The sequence below is a fragment of the Meles meles genome, chromosome 6 (genome assembly GCF_922984935.1).
Source record: "Meles meles chromosome 6, mMelMel3.1 paternal haplotype, whole genome shotgun sequence".
In the NCBI taxonomy this organism is placed as follows: Eukaryota; Metazoa; Chordata; class Mammalia; order Carnivora; family Mustelidae; genus Meles; species Meles meles.
The window spans coordinates 42,008,749-42,026,157 of record NC_060071.1 but is presented as its reverse complement, the minus strand read 5'-3'; the positions used below and the strand labels follow the sequence as shown (position 1 = coordinate 42,026,157).

General features: G+C 37.0%; 1 protein-coding gene across 8 annotated transcripts in view; it reads right to left on the bottom strand.

Moving 5' to 3' along the window:
• TCF12 (transcription factor 12) overlaps positions 1 to 17,409 on the bottom strand; it is a 385,612-nt gene that overhangs the window by 31,243 nt on the left and 336,960 nt on the right. For all 8 annotated transcript variants that reach the window (XM_046007718.1, XM_046007720.1, XM_046007721.1 and 5 more), the window contains 4 exons: positions 16,407 to 16,546; positions 15,994 to 16,138; positions 15,619 to 15,683; positions 6,026 to 6,104 (listed from right to left, as the gene is read on the bottom strand). In XM_046007718.1, the coding sequence (XP_045863674.1) occupies positions 6,026 to 6,104; positions 15,619 to 15,683; positions 15,994 to 16,138; positions 16,407 to 16,546 (429 nt within the window). The remainder of the gene's footprint in view (positions 1 to 6,025; positions 6,105 to 15,618; positions 15,684 to 15,993; positions 16,139 to 16,406; positions 16,547 to 17,409) is intronic.

Sequence of the window (17,409 nt, the reverse complement as noted above, 5' to 3'; positions counted from 1 at the left end):
TGCTTTCTAAAGTGTCTTACTAACTTGTGCCATTAAATTATACACAAATGCACCAATTTCAAATGACTGCAAATACATTTAGATTATCTATTAAACATTTTCCTGGTATACTTTACACCAAATTTGGAAAATGTCATTATGAGACTTGTTAAATGTTTACTCTTCAACTTTAGAAAGGTAGCAATATAATAACATAAAGAGAAAGAAGTTCAGAGTAGATTAAAAAAAGGAAAAAAAAAAACGATTAAAAAAATGAAAGAGTTAATTCATCCATGTGTTGGGGAGAATGCAGTGTTTAAATGGTCATGCCAAAATAGCTTAAAAAAAAAAAAGAACACAATTGATCAAAACTCCTATTTTCATGACTGTGCATTTGGAAATTATTTACAGAAAACAAAAACCATTCACTTAAATACATATTTTTGTTCTTAATAAAAGCTTCACTGACAACCGTAGTTATATTAGAAACCCGAAGTTGGAGAACTCAAAGGTTACTTAATTTGTCTCATTTACTGCTAACTGAAGTTTTTTTTTTTTTTAATATTTTTTTATTTATTTGACACAGAGAGAGAGAAAGATCACAAGTAGGCAGAGAGGCAGGCAGAGAGAGAGGGGGAAGCAGGCTCCTTGCTGAGCAGAGCAGAGAACATGATGTGGGGTTTGATCCCAGGACCCTGAGATCATGACCTGAGCTGAAGGCCCAACCCACTGAGCCACCCAGGTGCCCCTGATAACTTTAGTTTTAACATCAAGCCTATTGTTGCAGATTATTTGCTACATTTAGGAAGCACTGAAAACTTATAAATTGTAACTATTATAGTTCACTTTAGCTGAGTAACCTAGTAATTGTATTCCCATCAATCATATATATTTTGCAACTTGAAAAGTTGGATACATAGATTCTTTTTTTTTATTTTTTTAAAGATTTTATTTATTTATTTGACAGACAGAGATTTCAAGTAGGCAGAGAGGCAGGCAGAGAGAGAGGGAGGAGGAAGCAGGCTCCCTGCTGAGCAGAGAACCCGATGCAGGGCTTGATCCCAGGACCCTGGGATCATGACCTGAGCTGAAGGCAGAGGCTTTAACCCACTGAGCCACCCAGGTGCCCCGGATACATAGATTCTTAACCTGACTGTATTTCACAATTATATGCATACTGTTGTTGATTACATAGAGAAAATTTAGACACTAATATTGTAAGAAAAAACATGTTAATATACTTCATCAGCTAATAGTTTTTTGTTTTTACTTGTAAGCATATCACAATATTTTGAGGACAAGTAAAGGTTTCCTGCTAGACATACAAAGGTAATCCTAATTCAACTACACAAATTATGGACAATCTAAAGTTGTGCATTGGAACAGAAGCTTGTGAACTAATTTATATAACAAGTAGAATTCAGCAGCCATTAGTGTGTTCCAAGCATTGATGTAGAATTATGAATTTTATGTGAATAAGAGGTTAATCATAATCCATTTTGAAAAAGACTTTACTTTGAAAGTAGTTTCTTTTGATGTTTACAATATTTTATTTTCAAACATTTTGCTCCATCTTTCCCATTTCCTTTTGGGTGATTGGCCTGTAACAGGACACTAATCATCAAATTACTTAATCTGTATGGGATATTAATACAGGTTTTATGTTTAAACACCTCAGGATTGTTAGCATGCATCTGCTTGGCAAAAGCAGCATTTTTTGTGGTTCTTCAACGGGTTTAGTGTTGAGGAATGAGATGTACAAAGAGTTACTTAGGTAAGAAATAACCTACACTCATTGTTTTTTGATAATGATATGAAGAAATCATGCTAAGATCTATATCCAAAATGTAATTCATTAAACTGGAAAAATACACACACTCAAACCTGTTTTGCTTTTATTATAGATTGGGCTGCCCCACTGTGACTGTGTTAAATAGAGTTAACTGGTTAAAATAGAGTACTAACATGCTTAAATCACTGATACCTCCTTGAACTTCATAGAAATGCCAAGTTATAGTTAATGGATGGAGCTCCTTGCACCCCAGTTGTCTTTTCAAAAATTCATGCTATTGTCCCAAAGGGGACGAATGGATATAGTTCAGTAGAAGTCAATCCTATAGCTGATGTTGGCATCTCTCTCTCTCTCTAGCCTGTAATCATCAACTGTAGCATTATTACACACATATGGAAGAGGATAGGGTTATTTCCTGCCTTCCTTCCCGTCACCTGGTATCTGGTATAGAAACATGTACTGACTTGGGGCTTATCCTTTCCTTCTACTAGATAAGCACAAATTTTCAACTGTTTTTGCAGTTAACAATTTCTATAATTACCTGAGCCTTTTAGGGATCACCCCAAAGAGCTAGTTCTTATTCAAGAAGGATTGTAATAAACTTACCTGCTATTAAAATTTAGTGACCATTTCCAAAAAACAAGGTAGCTAGGTGATTAGAATAGGAGAACGGAATTATCTGGCTAGAAAATGTGGATAGGCTCTTTGATCACTAAATCTAAGATCCATTTAGTGTTTCTGATCTGTTCTCATTCAGAGTGGAACTTAGAGTTAACTGGTTAATAACCTTAGAGACTAGATGCCAACATAGTGAATGGCTGAAAGAAATTCTTAAGATCATTCATCATGCATTTTCTTCTTCTTCTTCTTATTTTTTACTTGCTTCTCTTTGTAATCTTACCTTAAACTCAAACTTTCATGAGATCCCTCATACTTGGAAAAGGTTGGATAATCCTTAATGTAGCACTGAGTGCTTTGCTTTCCATAATCTGGCTCCAGCCAACCTTTCCATGAGTGCTTCACACTTCCATATGTGAGGAGTTCATAATCAGTCATGCCCATGACTCTGGATGAAGAAGTCATGCGCTTTCTTGCATCTAGATCTTTGTTACACTCTTCTCTTTAGACTTAGATTCTTCCTCCTCTTTTTAAAGTCCTGCTCTCTTCATGAAGTTTATCCCAACCACTCGAGCTCAGAGTGAATTCTGATGGCTGTATTTTTATGTGTTTATCTTTTATTTCTCAGCTAAGCTGAAATCATGCTGACATCAAATAAATGCCTAACACCAGGCACACTGACAGATGATAAAAATAAATATCTCATTGATTAAACTAGCCAAAACTAAGGAATCTTTTCTTCCTCCTCTTTTCTTCCTCTTTATTTCTATTGTAAATATTCTCAAGATTGCTACTGAGCATGGCAATTATTAAACCTTTATTTATTCATATTCTAGAAGGAGGTAAAGAAAGGCAAAACAAGGTTTTGCTTGTCTGCTTTCCAAGTTCCCTTAGTAAATACACCCTTTTAAATACTTGTGTCGGTTCCCAAATGGCAACTGTAATAGACATAGTCATCTCTTCTACCTTGCTGCCAGAGCCCTAATTTTGTTCAGAAGGCGGATGGGATATCTGTCCTTTCCTGGTGTGAACCAGAAAAGAGTAACTCTATTCTTAGCTTTTGGGGTAAATCCTAATGTCTAAGATAACCATGGTGGTCCATGGTTTATTGGTCCATATGGTCCATGGTCCATTTCTGTTTAGAGCAGGTGTGTTAGGGGCCCAATGCTGGCCAAGACTCATGAGGGACAATCTGTTGAAGAAGCTTCTGAAAAAGATTCTTAAAATACAAGGAAAAGATGGTCTTTTTCTTCTTTTGAACACTGTTTTGGCCACGTATGGTACCGTGAACTACTGAACTTGCCACCAGCCTGAGGAAGACCTGCAAAGCAGTAGAGCAGGAGCTCTGACATACTAGGGTCCAGGAACCTGCCCTGCCATGGGCTTCTTGTTGTACAAGATAAGCAATCCCCGCATTATTTAATAAAGCCAGTCAAGACAAGAGTTTCTCTTCCTTTCAGCCTAAAGCATCGTGACTGATACAGTATCACCATCTCCGAAGTTCCTCATAAGCATGCTCTAGGCAGATATACATGTTCTTGGTCTGAAAATTTCCTAAGGAAAATAAGTGGAATTTAAATAAGAATGATGGTTGCCTTAGAAGATGCCTGTGTGGCTCTTTGCCTGTGTATCTATCCTAAAGGCCTGGGTCAGTCTGACTGATGCTCAGGCATAGAGAATAGGACAAGCATAGAGAGCACACAGTGGGGTAGAATTTTTTACTTTAGATAACAGGCCACTACAATATAAGGTACCAAATAATTTCCACATATTATAATAGAAGCTCTGGTTTGCTCCATCTTTTTCATTTTTCCTTCAGCTGTGAGTAATTTATCACATTGTGCTTTCCTTTTTCCTTTTCCCTTTTACATTTCTGTCAATTTAGGGTGTGTGTATATTTATGTGTGTGGTAACAGGATGGAAATACTAGATACAGGAGATGAGAGAGATACACTTAAAATAGGTCTTTGATGTGCTGTTTCAGTAGGAATATATGAAAGAAAGAAAGAATTTTTCTTTGATTATGACTGTCGAATTGAGAAGGAAGCCTATTAGTACCTTCATTACACACTTCAACAGACTACAGATACTTATTAATCAACTGAATTAAAGAGGGGAGAAGGATATTACCTATTAAACCCCAAATAAAGATGGAGGAGGAAATGTGAGATTTTACTTTGAACCATGATTTTTTTGAAAAATGTCTAAGTCTCTGATTCTCCATTTTAGTGACGTCCCCTCATACATGCTGAACTCTGCTGCCCGACCTCCCTCCCAGTATTAATAAAAACCAAAGGACACTTTTACAGCTTACTTTTGGCAGAGGAGATGAGAAGGTGGGAACACATAGTAAGGACAGATATTCTCATCTCGGATGAGAAAGGAGAACAGGCTGTGGCAAAAATGACACTGATAATTTCAGTAAAACTGTGCCAGAAGGGTGAGTAGGGTTAAAGTTACATCATTCTTCCTGTAATTTCAGCTCTCTGTTAAATAACAACTTTAAGTCAATGGGTCTTTCATAGTCCTGACTACGTGGGGAACAGCTGTTCAACTTTTACTAGACAGCTGAAGCCATGGTGTCTGAGAAAGTGGCAGAAGCCACTAAGAGCTGAGAGCAGCTGCCAGCAGTTCATCAACTCCATACTGGGATGCTTCTCAGCAGAGTCACAAAGCTGCTACACAAAGCACAGGTGATAGCCAGGGCCCTGATATACCAGAACCCTTCAACAATGCAAAAAGGTTCCTCAACAACAACAAAGCCACATGGACTTAATTAATGACTTGATCAGAAAAAGAATCAATTCTGAGGTCAATTGGTGGAGGAATAAGGCAATTTTTACCCAGTTGCCTAATGTCTTTTCCTCAGAACTAATGTATGTCCTCTTCAGCATGTTTTTTTCCTCAAACACTGCTCAGAAAAATATATAACCAGTTTTAAAATTATAGCTTAATAAATATTAAACCTTTTCTTATAATCTTATTTATTCCTAGTATCTAAAAATTCCTATTTACAATAGTAACAACTGTACCTCAACAAATTCATACTGTAGGAAGTAACTGGAACTTGTTAGAGCAAATGTGGAAAAAAATAGGAAAAACAAATCTGAACTGCTTATCTAACTCTACTAACAATATTCATCCACATTTATAGACAATTCTTTTCGTTAGCAAAAAGCTACATTATTATGAATAACTTAGTGAATCTGAAAATAAAGACAAAGTAGTAGAAACTTACCCATTTCTGAGTCTTACACATGGTACAAGGAAAAGGCAGAAAACAAGAAAGAAGTTACATGTACTTCTAAATAGGGTAATTCTGTTTACTTTCTATGTTACCTTACCAAAAATTTTGATTTATCTCCTTCTCTATTTTGCTTTCATTCCAATTGTCAGCCTTTTTACCCTGTTATAACAATTATTCTTAGAAATTATACCAAATTAAGAATCAGAAAAGAGTAACTCAAAACTAGCAAATATTTCATTATTCAAAATGAACAAGACTCTGCTTACAAATTTTTTCAAAATTCAGACAATTTTTTATAAATTTTTACTAGATTTTATTGGAAAATAAACAAAGTTCAAATATTTCAAAGCAGCCCCATACACAAGTCAGTAGTTAAAACAGAAGCCTACCTGTGAGAGGTGATGGTGATCCAACTGGTGTTGATGGATTTGATGGAAAACTACTGCTGGTATGGTCAGGAGAATAAATCTAACCAGAAAACAAAACATACATGTATCAATATGTGATAACAACAAAAATGGAAATCCATTTGCATGGGGTTATTCTTATAATCTAAGCTTCCACCTCTAAAACTCAGAGTGAAAAACTGGTTTCATCAATTTAGGACTATCCATTACCTGAAAGCTATATACAGCTTTAAAACTAGGATTAAAAGATATCTTATATACTCTAGGGCACCTAGCTGGCTCAATCAGTAGAGTGTGTGACTCTCATGAGTTTGAGCCCCACACTGGACACGAGACTATTTAAAAAAAGTATCGCACATAATAATGAGAGGAATAAAACAGATTATATCTATTTATTATCCCAACTGAAAATTATTTAGGTTTCTGTTAGAACAAAAAAAAGTGACTATAGAGTTAACACATCTAATAAACAATTTTTCTTGGGATGCCTGGGTGGCTCAGTTCTAAGGTTAAGCATCTGCCTTCAGCTCAGGTTGTGATCCCAAGGCCCTAGGATCCAGCCCCGAATCGGGGCTCCCTGATCAGTGGAGAGCCTGCTTCTCTCTCTCTTTCTGCTGCTCCTCCTGCTGTGTGCTCTATGTGTCAAATAAATAAATAAAATCTTAAAAAAAAACCCCAAAAAACTCTCTTAAATATATCATCCAAATAAATGGTATTCATTAAAAATAATTATCTCAGGAAACTATTATCTTTTGACAACAGTCTTTAAAAACAGTTTTTTTTTTTAAAGATTTTATTTATTTATTTGACAGGCAGAGATCACAAGTAGGCAGAGAAGCAGGCAGAGAGAGAGGAGGAAGCAGGCTCCCTGCAGAGCAGAGAGCCCGATGCGGGGCTCGATCCCAGGACCCTGAGATCATGACCTGAGCTGAAGGCAGCGGCTTAATCCACTGAGCCACCCAGGCGCCCCTAAAAACAGTTTTAAAAGCCAAAGAAAGTAATTTTTTAGAATAGATATTCTTTATTTCTCATTTAATAAGTTCTCAGTTTGATCAACTACATTTTTGCCAAATTTAGCTTTAAATGATGTATCATATAAAATCGAACTTGCATACCAAAGGGTATTTTGTCACTTTTGAGGAAAGTGGAAGAAACCCTAAAGTCCTTCCGAAAATGTTCCCAAAATGATTTGTGGTTTCCACCTCCTAAGAGGTCCACTTTATTGATTCATTGAGAGAAAGCATGCAGGTACAGGAATGGGGGCGGGGGGCAGATGGAGAGAGAGAATCTTAAGCAGACTCCACGCCCAGCACAGAGCCCCATGTGATATCGATGTGGGCTTGATCTCACCACCCTGAGATCATGATCTGAACTGAAATCAAGAGTTGGATGTCAGGGGTGGGAGGTTGGGGGAACAGGTGGTGGGTGATGGGGAGGGCACGTTTTGCATGGAGCACTGGGTGTTGTGCAAAAAGAATGAATACTGTTACGCTGAAAAAAAAATAAATAAAAAAAAAAGGGAAAAAAAAAAAAAAAAAAAAAAAGTTGGATGCTTAATCCATTGAACCACCAGGCATCCCTAATGGGATCCACTTTTTTTTTTTTAAGATTTTATTTATTTATTTGACAGAGAGAGGAGGAAGCAGGCTCTCCGCTGAGCAGAGAGCCTGATGTGGGGCTCAATTCCAGGACCCTGGGATCAGGACCAGAGGCTTTTAACCCACTGAGCCACCCAGATGCCCCTGGGATCCACTTTAAAGAGTATAACATCTGGATGCATAAATTTGGTATTTTGGCTAAAAGTTTTGTTGCAGTATTTTGTATTTATTTCATATTGCTAAAAAAATAGTGACAGAGAATAGGGACAAGTTTACTGAAAAATCTCTTTAATCCAGGTACTAACAGTCCCTAGGAAGTTTTCCCTAGGAAATTCTATTTCTATTCTATAACAAGCATAATAAACCATCTTCACATCTTAGTACTTAGGCAGACAAATCAACTGACGTGGATGAACTGTGGTCAAACATTTTAAAAAGGAAAACTATTTGTGGGTGAAAGGAGTCTTCCAACAGAAATACCCTTGTTCTGTATAAGCTTAGAGCTCTAATGAATTTAAAGAGGCCTATATTATGGCAAACAAGGGGGTCTCAGCATTGGTTTTAAAGACAGCATAATATGCTGAAAAAGCCAGATACTGGGACAAGCTCATGAAAAACAAAATTCAACAAGTCATGATCATTAAACATAACAGCTTTTATTTTTTAAAAAGAAGGCAAGCAGCCAGAAAGCCTATTTTCCTTTGACTGCAAATGGATATACCTACCTCAAAGAAAATACACTAATTTGTATAATGTTACTAAATTCTAATTGTAAATGCCTTTAATCACGAAACAGCCAGATCTAGACTTGTATATTCAAGTTAAAAAGCCATTTTGGGAAGGCAAAAGTATTGAGACTTCAAAGATGTTATGGAAGGACTTAGTAACAGGGAGGGTAGTATTAAGATCAATACTGTTGGTCTTACAGCTGTTACCTTGGAAAAAATCAGGATGCACATGTAAAAATTAGCTAAAGGTCACATTTTTAGGAATAACTGATGCTAACTTTTTTTTTTGAAAGATTTTATTTATTTATTTGACAGAGAAAGAGTGAGAGAGGGAACACAAGCAGAGGGAGTGGGAGAAGAAGAAGATGGCTCCTACTGTGCAGGGAGCCTGATGTGGGACTCAGTCCCAGGACTCTGAGATCATGACCTTAGCTGAAGGCAGACACTTTAACTGACCGAGCCACCCAGGCACCCCCTGATGCTAATTTTGATGAAATATGTTTTAACTCTAATACTGGTAACAGAGGGAAGAGTTGATACATGGACAGTGGGTGAATGAGCAGTGAGAAAAGTTTTAGTTTCATGCAAGACTTTAGCATCAAGTAGACCAACTTGCTGTAAAGATCAACAGCATGAAAGGCCTGAAAGGCCTGAAGAAACAGTGCTGCTTCTGTCATACCCTCCTGATTTTGTCGTGTTTCTTCATAGTGTTTACACTGATCCTTAACTGTAGAAATTTGTTCACTTGTTTTATTATCTGTCTCTTACGTTTTCTCCCAATAGAATATATGCTCCAGAAGAGCTAGGACTTTGTCTTATTCAGACAAAATCTAAATTATACAAGATTTGCAGTATTCAGATTCTACAACAGTGACGGTAAATATATATTTGTTGAAAGAATGATTTTATCCTTGTGAGAAGTTACTGTTTGAGTGTTTCTTTTAAATCACTGGATATAATACTTAGGCTCCATTTCTCTTTCACCCTTCCAGTTTTTTAATGTAGGTTTTCCTCAGAGCTCTAGTCTCAGTTTTCTTTTCTATCTACCTGTGTTTTATCCCTTAGTAATATCATTTCTGAAAGTATCAACTATGACAGCTCTATGAATGACTACTAAGTTGACATTTCTATGTGCATACTGGTTGCTGGACCTCTCCAACTGGACATATGGTTTCACCTCAAGCTCAATATGCGAAGCCAAACTTTGCATCACTGCCCCAAGCTTCCTGTCCTTCCCATCTCTACTCCTGTTTCCTCTACTTCAGCACCAACATTCTCATGGTTACCAAATCCACTCTCTCTCCCCCGCCCCTACTCTCCTCCCTCTAGCCTTCCCACCACAGACTCCAATACCTGCAATTCTCTATGTTTCTGGAAAAGGAACACATCTTTCTCACCACTCTGACACTACTTTAAACCTTTAGTAGAACTTATGAATGGATCATTTAAGCCTTTATATTTCTAGTTACTCCCTGCTCCTTTTACCCCATATATAATTGCCTGAGCTACTGTCTCCAACCAGTTCTCAACAGTCAAATCCCATGAAGTACTTCCTGCTGCCTACTAAATAGAAGAGAATGACATTTGATGTCTTCCATAATCTGGACACAAAATATCTTTCTACCTTATAACCTAATTATAAACATTATGTACCCTATAATCCAAACAAAAGATGTATTCTTTTTTCATTTTCTGAACATGGCTTGTCCTTTCAAAATTCCTATTTTTAAAAAAATTTCTTCCTGATGGAATTTTTTTTTTTTTTAAGATTTTATTTATTTGATAGAGAGAGAGATCACAAGTAGGCAGAGAGGCAGGCGGGGGGGGGAAGCAGGCTCCCTGCTAAGCAGAGAGCCCAATGCGGGGCTCAATCCCAGGACCCTGAGATCATGACCTGAGCAGAAGGCAGAGGCTTAACCCACTGAGCCACCCAGACGCCCCTCCCTGATGGAATTCTATACCACATGATACAACAGCTAAAATGTCACCTCCCCATTTACACTCATCTTCACCTCCTTTATACTCTTAGAATAATTATATTTTTCTTGGGTCTTTTACTTCACAGTATGTTCTACATGATCATTTTTTGTACACCTGTCCTATCTTCTCTCCTTGATTGTAAGCTTTTTGAAGGCAGAGACCTTACCATCATTGCCTATCATTATCTTATACAAGTAGGTGCTGAACAGTTTTATTAAAAAAAAAAAACCTGGAGTAACTAAATTGTACTTGAAATCCTTCAGGTATTTTTTGATAAAAGGCAAGACTCAGTAAATGTGTATTTCTTAGTATTTATGCAATGGGGTTCAGTAACAGAAATACCAAAGGAGGTTAAGAGATCCCATAAAGGTGAATTCACTTACAAATCAGTTTTATGATATAAGCTTTGAGGACAATAGTATGGTGAGGTTCCACGAATATTTCTGAGAATAAGTGTTTATGTATTAAGCTGTCCATACCCACACTCATAGGCAGGCATGAGTACAGACTATCAAGATAATCAAATGAGGGCTTTTAAAAAAAATCACTGTAAAAACATGTATTAAATATAAAATGTATCAAGTATAAAAATAGATAATTTTGGTATTTTTCAAAAAAGCTTCTCCATTTGTATAATAAAAGGCATTTTCCTCCATTCACCCATCACATTGTCTAGTTCTCCTTTGCCCTAAATTAAAGTGATGACAGAAAGAATTGTTATTAGTATCTTTCCTGAACTGACAGAGAGCTTGGCAAATATTTTTCTTGCCCCTTCTATTTTCATAAAAAGAATGGGTATTGGGGCACCTGGGTGGCTCAGTCATTAAAACGTCTGCCTTCAGCTCAGGTCATGATTCTGGGGTCCTGGGATGGAGCCCCTCGTGAGGCTGCCTGCTCAGCAGGAAGCCTGCTGCTCCCTCTCCCACTCCCCCTGCTTCTGTTCCCTCTCTCACTGTGTTTCTCTCTGTCAAGGAAATAAATAAAATCTTCAAAAAAAAAAAAAAAAAAAAAGAAAAAAAAAAAAAAAAGAATGGGTATGTGGGGGATGTCTGGGTGGCTCAGTCAGTTAAGCATCATTTTCCTTCAGCTCAGGTCATGATCAAGTCCCGAATCAGGTTCCTTGCTCAGTGGGAGCCTACTTCTCCCTCTGCCTGCTGCTACCCCCCAACCCCCACTTGTGCACTCTCTCTCTCTGACAAATAAAATCTTTAAAAGAAGAATGGGTATGTGGGAAGAGGAAGAGCAAAACAACATTAAAAAAAACAGGGTAATAGAGACTTTTAGATCACAGATCATTTCATTAAACTTCACCACTGTATGTTTACTCTATCACTAATAAACCACATACAAATTAAACTTATTCTACAGAAACTGTTTTTACTTTAAGAAATTCTAAAATTAGACTTTATTTGACGAAGAGCATTCTAAATCAGGATTTCATTACTTCTTGTACTTTCTGACCTTAAGGAACGCCTACACCGACGTTTCAAAGAAAAAAAAGCAAAAAAAAAGTCAGTCAACTTAAAAAATGGGGATGGGAGTGATTTAGAATGTAAAGCATAAACACAAAGTAAGAACTCATTCTGCATGCAGTCCATGGTCCTCATACTGTTAAATGACCAATGATGAATAACTCCCAATACCTTCTGCCAGGCTTAAACGGTAATATGCCTCATTTTACTGCAACAAATGAGGCTCCTCCTCCTATCAGTCATGGTCCATTCCAATCAGCAGGGTGCCAATAAGCCAGAAGCTAATGAAAAGGGCCTCAGACAAAAAAGAAACAATGAAGGGCTCCCAAGCCCAACCTTGGAACTGTGAGCCCAATTTTTTAAACACTACAGTGCACATTTCAGTTAATCTTTATTATGCTAATGTTATTGAGTCTAAGGAACAAAGAAACTTATTTCATGAATTACTTTTAAACGTCAACTTCCCTGAATTTTCTTTTCTTTTGTTAGAGACTACTGACCATTTAATATCCAGATTAAAACACACACACATACACACACTCTCTCTCTCTCCTTTGCTCGGAGGTAGAAATCAAAACATAAATTATCACAAAGAAGTCTGATATAATCAACAAAGTTAAACAGTCCTCTTGTTTGATCTCCTCTAAATTAAAGACCAAGTGTTTTGATATGGTATTAGGCATTGAAATAAACCAGATGTTTCTTCCTCTATATAACTCTCCATGGGCACAATCTTAAAGGGTTATTGTCTGGCAAATGTTCAGGGAAACACATTAGAAATGGCACGAATACCCAGATTTTCCTTTCCTTCTATCTACCCTAGTTTATTATCTAAACTAATGCATAATCCACAGGGCTTTGGGAACTTTGTGTAAATACTTTCATGTACAATTCTCTTTCTAGCTATCTTGAGATTAAGACCACAATTATCCCAGCTTAAACCTAAAATAAAGGAACCTTTGCAAATGCATTATCTGGCCTTACATGTTTAATCACAGTATTCTGTGTGCTCTTTAATACCTAAACTAAAGAACAAAGGTTGTACCCTGTGATGTTTCACACATGAAAGACCTTCTAAGACATGTATCAGACGACTGGGGAGCTAGAAATAACTTCTAATGACAATAGCATAGTGTTTTCTCTCTAAAACTAGATGCTATATTAAAAATGTCATATTCTAAAGAACTTAAAATTTCAAAATACCCATGCTCACCATTTCCAAAGATCTGTAATACCTAACATAAAATTCTGATATGCATGTTAGACTCTCAAATGTAATCCTCAGAAAATTCCTTCTCCTCATCTCTTCTAATCCTTCCTACTCCCCATGTAATGTTTTTGTTTTTCAGTACATTCTGTGAGCACTAAAGTGAATGTGAGTCTGTAATACAAGTTAGAGAAAGAATGTGTTTTGGGGAGGTGTTTGTGGGGAGGGGACAGCAGATGGGTTGAAGGAAGGGATTTCAAGTGTGTACACTATGGCATGCAGTGATGGAGCAGATGGAATGCATCACCGTCAGCTATGACAGAAATGATTTATGGAATGACCTGGCTGCTCAGCCTAGTAACAACACAGGATGACAGAGCTGAGTTTCCATGACAACCAAAGCCCACCCACTAACTAGATTAAACATTCTTCCCTGGCTTCCACTCATGGAGAATTTGGATTTTTTTTCCCCCTAATGCCAACTGGTTTCGCTAGTATGCTGGTCATAAATGGGAAAACAGTCAACTACAAGAAAGGGTAACTGAAAGGGAGCTTGAAGGACAACCACCAAGAACATCACAAATTCTTGCCTGCCTACCTGCCAAGGTCCTTTATAGAAGTTTCCTTGTGTAAAATCAATAGAAGACCTTTGAGAAAAAAGCTCCCAAAATGCAGTCTATACTTTTTCAACGTTCTTCGTCCTCCTGCATGTAAAATATCTGCTACTGGATTCTTTCAGAATCAATAGAAAATATGGCAAGCCAATCGAATTCCTGGGGGCACTCAGATTTAATATTAGAGAATAATTTTATTTCTAAGCAGGCAGTTTTTATCAGGTGGGAATAAGTCCAGAAAAATTAGGACCACTTCCTTTAATCCTCATCAACATACTGTGAAACCACAGTCACTGTAGCAATTCTCTTTCTGGAGAAACAGTAGTGAAGATAGTTGGATCCAGGTTCTTACCTAATATATATGGGGCTTTACCCTTCCTAGCTTGGTGATCCCTAGGACAAACTACTTAATCTTTCTGAGCTGAAGTTACTTAACCTTTGAAACTTTAGTTCCTCATCTGTAATGTGACGATAATAATGCCAACCTCACAGGGTTTTCTTGAGGATTAAGTAAAACAAAGCATGTAAATGCTTAGTATAATACCCAGTACCTACTAAACATTCAAATTATAGCTGATATTTTTGTGGGCTTTGTTTTTATCTTTGCTATTTTTGTCATATGATGCAAGACTGTATTCAACAACATTTACTGAGCTCTATTTTTTGTGGGGTGTTCCACTATGTGGTAGATGAGTTTGCCTTCGCTTTCTCCAGAAACTTGTACTGGGATGCAGAAAAAGGTTTATTTACAGACACTTTGTACAAAGAGGTTTATCTCCTTAAGTGTTCAATGGCTGCTTCCTCTATAAGTGGTCTGCAGTCCCCAGGAACAGCCCTAAATGTGTCTGATAGAGTTAACTGCACTTCACAGAAAATGTAAGACAACTCTGTGGGAATTCTGAGAGGCATACCACTCAAAGGGAAAAGAAGAAAAGAAAAAGCCTAAGGAGAAAATTCAGAAAGTACAAAGCAGAACTGCCTCTTTTAAACAATTAGATTTGGAGTCTTTGTGAATTACTGGTAAATGCTCTCCCAAAAGAATTCTGAAAGAAGGGATTTCATTTTTAATGTTTTAAGGATCAGCTACTAGAACAATCATTGCTTTTTCATTAATGTCCTGAGGTGATATAAATTAGCTGCTCAAGAAAATATTATGGGATTCCTTCAAATCAGTTTTACTCATGTTAGCATGAGTTCTTCAATAAATCTGGCTTTTTTGGGGAAGACTCTCCTATTTCTTGAATGAATCAGTTGTAGGTGATTATTTTTCCTTTTAAAAAATATGTAAAATAATACTTTCTGCCTAAGAAAAATTTCTTATGAATGCACTTTCTTCTGCGGACCAGAAGAATAACTGAGTTGTCTTTCTTGGTTCCATCTGACTTACGTTAGGTGGGCAACTAAGTATGTATTTAAAACTAATAAATAGGGGCGCCTGGGTGGCTCAGTGGGTTAAAGCCTCTACCTTCGGCTCCTGGGTCGAGCCCCGCATCGGGCTCTCTGCTCAGCAGGGAGCCTGCTTCCTCCTCTCTCTCTGCCTGCCTCTCCGCCTACTTGTGATCTCTGTCTGTCAAATAAATAAATAAATAAATAAATAAATCTTAAAAAAAAAAAACCAAAACAAACAAAAAAAACCCTAATAAATAAATTTAACAATTAATCTCAGTAATTTCTGCTATAGATCTAAAAACTCCCAAATTTCTCTTTCTATCTACATCTATTCCATCAAATCAAAGACATTTTTAAACTGAAATTAGAAGGACAGATCTTGTGAGAATGGGGTGGGAAGCTGTTCTCCTGAGTTATTTTAAGGGCAGCAAGAATTAATACACACCCAGAATAGTTCTAATGGAGATATGAAGTTGATTGTTTTGTAACTACACCCTCTAACTATGACACGTACTGTCCACAAAATAGTACCACTGCGTTTAGCAGTGTAAAGCTCATTCAGCAGAATAGGTAAAATCAATACTCACAGATGCCAAAGCCTTTCCAAGTGCATCACCTGTCTGTGAGCTTCCAGCAGCCGTCCCTCTGGTTCCTGAATATGTCAGGTAGAAAACAAAGAATTTTAGCAGGCAGGGATGCCTTTTTTTTAAGCATTCTGCCTTGATTTCAAGGGTATTCTCTACCACTATCTCACCCATCGCAGCAAATATTGTGTATGTGTTACACTTAATAAGTTAAAGAAGGGTTCGGTACCAGTTTCTACATTAATGAAAATTAAAAAGTTTTTCTTCCTTACTTTCATTTAAAAACCCAATACTAAAAAATATATTGAAAGATGGGGGGTTCACTGAAAATCCCCAAAGTAGGTTTTAGGGAGTTCTGCCAACCCCCAAAAAGCTCACCTAGAATGCTATCTGATCCATTGATGGGAGGAGTGTGTGAGGCAGCAACATAAGGCGAACTGCTAGTACTGCCACGATGGAAGCTAGACATCGGTGGGAGACTCGTGTTTATATCTGTTGGTGAAACTGAGTGCGGAGGATAGCTCTAGAGAAACGGGGAGAGAGACATGATCTATTAAATACATTTTCTAAATAATATGCACATATAACTGGACAACTACTATAACAAGTCAAAAAGAACATTTGTTCTACTATTGTCATTTACTTTTAAAAAGGCATGCTAAATGCAGTGAGCCTAGAAGTATTTCAAATGTCAAAAGTTTTGGCAGAATCAAATCTTACACTTTTAATCCAAAGAGAAACACAAGTGAGGACAGGGTGTTGTTGCACCCTAGTCATGTATTATAGCCTACCAAGCGGTCATGTGAATGAAGGCTGCCGTAACTACTGGATTGAGACATGTGGGAAGTGGAGGTCCCCAGAATTCCACCAAAACCAGGCTGGCTCATCCCATTTGATGAACTCCAAAGGTCAGAAGAATTGTGGGTCCCATCTAAAATGAAAAGAGAAATAAAAAATTTTCCTTAGCTAAAATTTATTTTGATGATGCTGCAAGACCTCAAAAGGATATCCTCCAGACACCTTTCCCCTCCCCTTTCCAACCCAGTCTTCTATCTAGTTTTCTTCCCTCAATTACTATTTAAAAAGAGGGAACAAAGCTTTATAGTTAGAGGGGGGAAAAACAATCTAAACTGTAGTAGGTACGTTGTTATAAAAATCCTTGGAAGATTTAAATTCATATCAAAGAAAATAATAAAAATCTCAAATTTGGGGATGGGTTGGATTTAATTTTGGTTAAATGGTATAATCATAAATATATAAAAAATTCTTTGTAACAAGCAATGTACATTATATCAAACATTCTGAAGCTGTGGAATAAAGAAGTTTCTCTAAGAGTAAACATACATAATTGATAATGACTATATTATAGTCAGCCTTCAAATGAAATGTGTTAGCAATGACTTCACTCACCAGTGTAAAGACAAGGAAGCGATTATGTAGCAATTTACTGCTCCCATAGTATATGCTTCCCATAGTCCAAAACCGCAAGAGACCAAATAAAAATGATTTGCTAGAATGAATTAAAGGAAATGCAACACTTTTTTCTCTTAACAAGTCTTATTCTGTTCGTTGATATTCACTCTTTATATTGATCATTGTAGGGGTGATAAGAGTCTGTAATTTAAATAAGAAACTAGAATTGTTAATATCTTTCATTCGTTTAAATTCTAAAATGAGAAAGAGCAGCTCTACTCATTTTTCGTAACTGAAGTCCTTTATAAGTTTGACCAGTACTAGATGGGACACTCCAATGGTTTGCTGGATAGTCCAACTACAGTGCTATCAGCAAAAACA